The sequence below is a fragment of the Monopterus albus genome, unplaced genomic scaffold, assembly GCF_001952655.1.
Source record: "Monopterus albus unplaced genomic scaffold, M_albus_1.0 scaffold250.1, whole genome shotgun sequence".
Taxonomy (NCBI): domain Eukaryota; kingdom Metazoa; phylum Chordata; class Actinopteri; order Synbranchiformes; family Synbranchidae; genus Monopterus; species Monopterus albus.
This window is the reverse complement of record NW_018128130.1, coordinates 50,851-58,165: the sequence shown is the minus strand read 5'-3', so window position 1 is coordinate 58,165 and position 7,315 is coordinate 50,851. Positions and strand designations below refer to the sequence as shown.

Here is a 7,315-nt window from a genome sequence, read left to right as displayed (position 1 = left end):
TGAAAGTCCAGATTTGCGAATTTTCTCAGCTTGGAAATGTAATCTTCCATTTTGATAAGGCGGATTGTAAAGGAGATATAAACAAGCACGAAGAAGATTGTAGGTAGCGCAAGAATCTGTGGGCTCACTAGCGCCCTCTGCCTTGAGGCAGGCATACTGTTTGCCTCACCGAGTAACTTTTTTACTTGGTTTTATGGTTAATCTGTGAGCCTAAACACGTAACGGAACTACATTTTATACATTATCCAGATTATGGCAAGGCAGAGCATATAATCAGTGTTTGAAAGCATTTTATTTGCGATATATAGAGGGGCAGCGACACACTATTTGCATCGCATACAGTTTGTGAGGATTATACGATCCACCGAGAGGCACAGCAAAGTGCTGCCTCATCGCGCATCTCCTCCATGTATTTGAATTCTGCTATTCTTTATTGAAAAAAAATCCTTCAACATCGGATTCGAACGGCAAAAGGGCCTACAACACACACCAGCTGACAAATATTAACATTTATTATATTTTATGGTTAACTTTTTTTTTCTTTTCAAGATTGACAAGGGAGGCTCTGCCTCACCTGACCACACGTCACTGCTGCTACTGAGTGTGTGTCTGCATCTAGAACCATGTCACTCAGGTTGCTAATCCTGCTCTTTGGCCTGGGACTGGTGAGTGGATATAATTTGTGTAATATGTATCTTAAATGCAAGACAAACCTTTGCTTTAATATTTTGTTGTCACTTCACTCAGTTTCACAAGTAAATCATTTCATCATTTTTCTATTAATTGATTATTGTGCTCTCATATTTATTTTACAGGCTGCAGCCAAGCTAACAGGTGAAACATGTCAGTCAACCATATTGTGGTTATTTGTTTAGTTTTTTGTTAGTCACAGTCAAAAAAGGGACAAAAACTGAGGTTGAGGTTAAATTACTCAACTTGAAGCAAATCTTTAGAATCTGTTCTTCAAAGGCCTCACACAATTGTTTTAACACAGGACTTGTGCTTTTTTAAGATGTCCCATGACCTTGTTTGTACTGGGCTGCTTTTAGCTGTCCATGCAGCAAGACAACAGGAAGAGTTCTGGCTGAAATCTTAGGCTCAAACATGCACAGGCAACCAAAATTTCTGACACTTACCCAAAAATCTGAAAGCCAGTTATGGTTCACAGTGCAAATATCTGCAGATTTTAGGAGTGTGGTGAGAAACTTGAGACCTCTGGCAGCCAGAACTGACTTCACAGTAAACAGGAGTAGGAGGGAAAGTTTTATCTGGTGACAACAAATAGGTTCAGTTTTTGGATGTAAACCAGATCCTGGAGCTATTTACTATTTAACGTTAGTTTATATTTTGATGTGTACTGTTTTACTGTATTACGTTTGGCTCAGTGATAGAAGCCCAGCTGAGGTCTAAAGGGTAACCTACTGCAAATAACCCAGTCTCCCAGTTCCCTCTTACTAGATTACATTTTAGATACATTTGCACATTTTCCTTAGTCCTCTATAACAGTCTGCAGGTACATGATAACAACGTGACAAGGTGAAAACATGCAGTAGTATTAACTTTCTAAAACCACTGTGGCAGTGTTAACCTACAATTACAAGTTCACAGCTAATGCTGTACAAAAGCAAGATGCCACCCACACTTACCTTTCTGAGACCTCTGCATGGTCACAGCGTGGTACTGCGCTCTCCAGCGTGGGGCATGACTCAAAACCCACTGCACCAGCACAGTGTGAACAATATATTTTCTACCTCCAATTCTGATACAGTGTCTGTGTTTATAGTTATGTGACTGATTCTTTATCCACAAAAACTGATGTTGATGAAGGCCATGACTGGGACACCTTTAACATCAATGAAGGTCTGCAGACTCTATTTTTGTTTTGTATTGTGTACCTACTGTAAGTCTGTTAAGGGGTTTCACCAACCAACACACTTTCCCTTTGCAGTGGCCGGGCTGGACCTGCTGGAGGGCAATATTGATCAGGTGGAAGTAAGTCAGTGTGTGTAGACACCAAAGACTATGCTGCTATTACTGTTTACTAATCTGTGTATTCAGACCTATTTGTGTTATATTTGTGGCTAAATGTTTGCATGCACATATGTTCTATATATTTTTAGAAAGTGCTTCCCTGCTTTCTTAGTAACTGATGAGCCTACTATTACAAATCAGAAATGACCTAGATCAATTATTCAGTCAGTGTGTGTCTGCATCTGGAACCATGTCACTCAGGTTGCTAATCCTGCTCTTTGGCCTGGGACTGGTGAGTGGATATAATTTGTGTAATATGTATCTTATTTCCTTATGTGCATGCAAAAATAGTCTATAATCATATGGCTCAGATGAACCTTCACAGTAATATCAGCTCACCTATGTAAAATGATTTGAAATAACTAAACTGTTGGCAATAATAAAACTTCATTTGTCTCAGGCCTCATTTTGTAAGAAAATGTCACTGAGTAATTCTGCTCCAGAGACAGTTTTATAGAACTACAAATGTACACATAGTGAAGCCTTCTGGTATGAAGACATAGCAATCAAAGAAGGCTTGTCATTTAAAAAACATGATTATAGCTGTATCAGACAGTGAGTCTGTTCACAGCTGTGCTCTGTTTCTCCATTATCATCTCCGACTTTAAACAGCATGTGCTGTTTTCTTCATTCCTCTGAGACATTCAGGAGAAACTCTATCCTAGGACATACATACCACTGGCCAACAACTGTTCCCTATTACCTAGAGGACAATCTGGGTAAGACGCTGAGCTATGGAAACTCATTCACAGTGTTTCTCTGACCATGCACCAAATTAAGATGCGTTTTCATGTTCTTTTGTCTTATGTTTTGTAACATGTAGACATGAATGCAAGAGGAGTGATCCTGAAGGCATTTGACCAGTACAGACTGAAGACCTGCATTGACTTCACACCATGGAAAGGGGAGAAGAACTACATCTCTGTGTTCAAAGGCAGTGGGTGAGTTGCCCTTCACTGTGCTGTGTTATGCTCCTGTAGTACACACTGCCCATTACAACACTATCTCAGTGCGTATACATGCTCGCTACATGTACATGTTTTTGTAAATGAAGTCACATTATATGCCCATGATAATAAGTCTGTGTGCAACAAATGTTACATGTAATGTGAAAGGGATTTTTTAAAACATGAACTAGCAAATCACCAAACTCTTCTTTGTATTTGTCTGTTTACAAATAGAGGGTATTTTTTTCCATTTGATAAATAAGGACACCAAATAAAAACAAATAGCACATGCTCGGCTGCACCTGCCTCTCTCACTTCCCTCTTTGTGTTCTTCAGTCCCTGATCACGTCACCTTACACAACCTGCCACTAGTTTTCTTGATTACACCAGCTGTTTTCACTTAGTCCTTCACCTTATTTATGCCCACTTCATTTCACACTCTCTTGCAAGTTTGTTCGCTTGTTTCCAGGCTGACAACCCTTGTTATTTTCTATAGTGTTTTCTGTTTTGAGTTGTTTCTAGTCTTAGCCATTTTTCTGGATTATTGTCTTGTCTTTCCCAGCATCCACGCCACACCTCTCCAGTCCCTCTCCTCCTGACCACCTCTCCAACGGATTACCTTCTCCGGACCATATGCCATATGCCAGTCCCGCTAGTCAGGTTGATGCACAGTCCTACAAACTGCTCATCTCACCATTGTCTTCTACTCTGTCTTCTCAGCCGTTGTTCACCTCAGCCGACCAGCCAGTAAGTGACCCATTCAGTTCCGCAGCTCGGCCCACCTTCTCTACCACACCTTCTCTACCACAGACTAGACTCATCCCTATACTGATCAATGCCCGGTTTTTCCTAATACCCATAGTGAATTTGTTCTGTTTTTTTTGTCATGGTGTGTGTGTGTGTGTGTGTGTGTGTGTGTGTGTGTGTGTGTCTGGTCTGGTATGGCATGGTACACATTACATTCGTTTGCATCACCGTCAACCCTCTGGGTCTATTCTTTGCTGCTCACTCACTTCCCTGTGTGTGAGCGTACCCTCAGGGAGGACCGTGGAAGATCATTTAATTTGCTTTAACGTATTTGTTTGCACAAATCCCACTGATATTCCAGCAGTGGCTGCACCAACATAAAGTCAGCTGTCACTGACATCATATTTAGGGTGAGATAGGTAGGCCTATGTTAATTTATCTTAAAGGCCGAATTCCGGGTATTCTCTTTATGCTGTCCTCAGGTAAAGAGCACAACTTCAAGAAATACAATGACACAGTGTCAGTGCTCTGGTTGTTCCCTATGACAGTAAGACGTACTTCAACAGTGGCTCCAAGCCCACCATTGTCACCAAGGTCTCCGACTTCATGGATGTGATTGGCCAAAGGATGGAGTTCAGTGTTGAGTGACCTAACCAAACTCAACCATCTCTACAACTGGGTGCTTTCACACCTACAGCGTTTAGTTTGATTGAATCGAACTAGAGTTCGTTTTCCCTCTTGGTGCGGTTCATTTTGTCTGGTGTGAACACGGTAATCGCACTTGAGTGCGCACCAAAACAATCGCACCGAGACCCCCAAAATGAGGTGGTCTCGATCCGCATCATCTAGCGAACTCTGGTGCGGTCCTCCTGGTGAGAACGTGTATCGAACCAAAACGAGACCAATGGCCGTGAATCACATGATTTGAGGGCATTGGATTATGGGTAGATTTTATTTCCTGTCACCAAAAACATGCGCCAGGATGAATCGTGGGCAAACTTGGGAGTCATGAAGAGGTAAAATGCCTCGTAGACATCTGGTCGGATGACTACATACGGGCACAACTATCCACTACACACAAAAACAGCTTCGTTTATGCACAATTTAGCAAACGGCTCAGGGAAAAGGAAATCGAGAGGTCTGCTGCACAATGCTGCGCTTCATTTTCAAAACTGTACAACTTGGTTTAAGTGGTAAATGCAAGTAACGTAATGCAAAATAACCAGGGCGAGGCCCAACCCACGTATGTTTACCTCCATCCTCATCACAGAAATGTGGACTTTCTTCCTTTATTTACTTTTTCTGTTCTCACGGCAGACACATCTGACCAATAAGCGGATAGAACGTTCTCGCGTAGTTTTACGTGACGTGTTTTGGTGTGCTTGGATTTTTCTGTGTGTGTGAAACGAACCCGAACCAAGGAGACATTGCTACATGTTTACAAACTCGTTAACTGATTCGGACCAAAGCAAACGAATTAAGGTGTGAAAGCACCCAAAGAATGAGACAGGTTAGCTTTACTGCACAAACCATCAGGTGTTTGCCATATAATGAGGGGGCTACACAAGGCAAAACCCATCATACATACAGGACATAGGAACTATACAGTGGTAAGTACATTTACTCAAGTACAGTTGTCAGGTATCAGTACTTGAGTAATTTCATTTCCCGCTATTTCATACTACAACTTCACTACAGTTTAGAGGGAAATGGTGAGATTTGCACTGCATTTATTTGGTAATTTTAGTTATTTTCAAAATTAGATGAATAAAACAAAAGCCTGTATAATCATAAGACTTTATAGGACTCTGGTGGGAAATTCACAAGCTACCCTGCATTACGTCAAACTATAAGCATAAAAAGGTGGTTAACATTAGATTCACCAGCTACAGCATTAAGTGACTATGATATACAGTCATGTGAAATGTGCATAATAAGTACTTTTACTTTTAGAATGTTAAGTATATTTTGATATTATTTTAAATGCTGGACTTGTACCAGAATATTTTTACACTGTGATATTGCAACTTTTACTAAAGTTAACAATCTGAGTTCTTGTTCCACGACTGGGACTATATAGGAGCACAGCAAAGACAGGTACTGTCTCAGCTTCAACGGTTCATTGGCACCGAGTTCATTCACTTTTGGTTTGCTGCTGTTAGGTGGCAGTCAGTGTCTGCAGTTCTTCCACCATAACACTGGTGCAGTAGATGATGTGCTCAGTATCTGGGTACAAAGGTCTGACGGGGCCAAGCCTGGTGATAAACTGACGCTCCTCAAGAACATTTCAGGTAACAAATTAAATGGTACATGTTCAGTGGTCTATTGGAAAAATAAAAACCTGCTGTGACAAGAACCTGATTAGCAGAAATACAGCACTGAAGGACTTAAAGCAACACTTGGACTGCACCAGATTTCACCTGGATTCTGAGTTTTCAGCAAGAGTGTTTGAAACTAAAGTGATACTATAATGACATTAATTATATCCAGTGAAACTTTAAAAGCACACACAGTTTATATAATGGTTTCACCCATAATATAGTGGAGGGAAGTGATCAATCTCTATTCTTTCTGTTACAGGAGGTGTCATGGGCTCCTGGGAACTACACAACATCAATCTGAATGTGACGAAGGCCCGTGTGGTTTTTGATTTTGGAGGGTGTGAGGGGAATGAGTCCATCAAAGGGGGGTGGGGGGTTCTCTCTGGATGACAATTTGTCATCCACAAAGTGCTATTAGCACATCTGGCACATCTGCAACATCACCGGCCGGATGGCCACCACACCAGCAGGAAGGAAATTATACAGCCCTCACTTTCTGTCTCCAGCAGGCTACTCTTTCCAGGTACACGCCTCCTTTTCTCAACGTTATTTTTATCGTGTTTCGTAAGATGTAGTTCACAGAAAACACAGTTCTGCGTGTTTCAGAGACACATTGTAATATCTGTGATACAGTACAATTATGTACAACACAAGGTTTTAACCCATAATACAAACGAAAAGGGAATAAAATTTAAATTAAAGTATTATAATGTTTATATTTATGTTTTCTTGAAAGCATGCAGGAAGATGAGGGGGGAAATGGAAATGGCATGTCGGTAACCCCTACTAATAAGCAAGCTGCCATGTCTGAAAATAAGAGCCCACTGCTACACATTAACAGATATTGCTAACGCACACTTAGCATGGCCTGTAATAGCAACATGACATCCAACAATCAGTTGCATTGTAACAAATGTATGGTTGTGAATAAATTTGTGTCAGGTTTGCCCGGCTGCCCCTGCCTCTCTCACTTCTCTCCCTCTATTTTAGCTCCCTTACCCCGATTTCTTTATCTGACACACCTGCTTCACGTCCCCTGAATCACCACCAGCTGCACCTGATTAGTTTCTTCCTATTTATACCGTGCTCACTGTCTACTTCCCTGCCAGTTCTTTCTAGACTCTAGCCCTATTCTATGCCTACCTATTATTTGTCTTATATATAATTTTTTTGCTCACGCTTTTCTTCCCAGCTATGTTCCTGCCTTGTGCCCCGTGTCTTGTCTTCCCAGCCGCTATTGCTTCTCTGGACCACGGATCTCCTCAAACC

At 41.3% G+C, this 7,315-nt stretch overlaps 2 protein-coding genes and 1 long non-coding RNA gene across 3 annotated transcripts in view; all 3 read left to right on the top strand.

Annotated features, from left to right (window-relative positions):
- The first annotated feature begins 1,629 nt into the window (after positions 1-1,629).
- Positions 1,630-2,976, top strand: LOC109972189 (meprin A subunit beta-like). Its single transcript, XM_020620898.1, has 5 exons — positions 1,630-1,694; positions 1,784-1,860; positions 1,949-1,992; positions 2,672-2,750; positions 2,855-2,976. The coding sequence occupies exons 1-5, from the start codon at positions 1,630-1,632 to the stop codon at positions 2,974-2,976; spliced, it is 387 nt and encodes a 128-aa protein (XP_020476554.1).
- A 431-nt stretch (positions 2,977-3,407) lies between these two features.
- LOC109972162 (uncharacterized) lies at positions 3,408-6,375 on the top strand. The gene is made up of 3 exons (XR_002276649.1): positions 3,408-3,725; positions 5,888-6,016; positions 6,306-6,375. It is a non-coding gene; the product is annotated as an uncharacterized LOC109972162 (long non-coding RNA).
- Positions 6,376-6,377: 2 nt separating this feature from the next.
- The window catches only part of LOC109972188 (meprin A subunit beta-like), a 2,612-nt gene continuing 1,674 nt past the window's right edge, over positions 6,378-7,315 (top strand). The window contains exon 1 of the mRNA XM_020620897.1: positions 6,378-6,569. Coding sequence (XP_020476553.1) covers positions 6,498-6,569 — 72 coding nt within the window. The 5' untranslated portion in view covers positions 6,378-6,497. The remainder of the gene's footprint in view (positions 6,570-7,315) is intronic.

Bases quoted from the DNA above. Each gene is read 5' to 3' on its own strand.
- LOC109972189 (XM_020620898.1), top strand. From the start codon at position 1,630: ATGCCACCCACACTTACCTTTCTGAGACCTCTGCATGGTCACAGCGTG. The intron at 1,695-1,783 runs GTGGGGCATGAC...CTGTGTTTATAG, and splicing joins GTGGTACTGCGCTCTCCAGC to TTATGTGACTGATTCTTTAT. The intron at 1,861-1,948 runs GTCTGCAGACTC...TTCCCTTTGCAG, and splicing joins CACCTTTAACATCAATGAAG to TGGCCGGGCTGGACCTGCTG.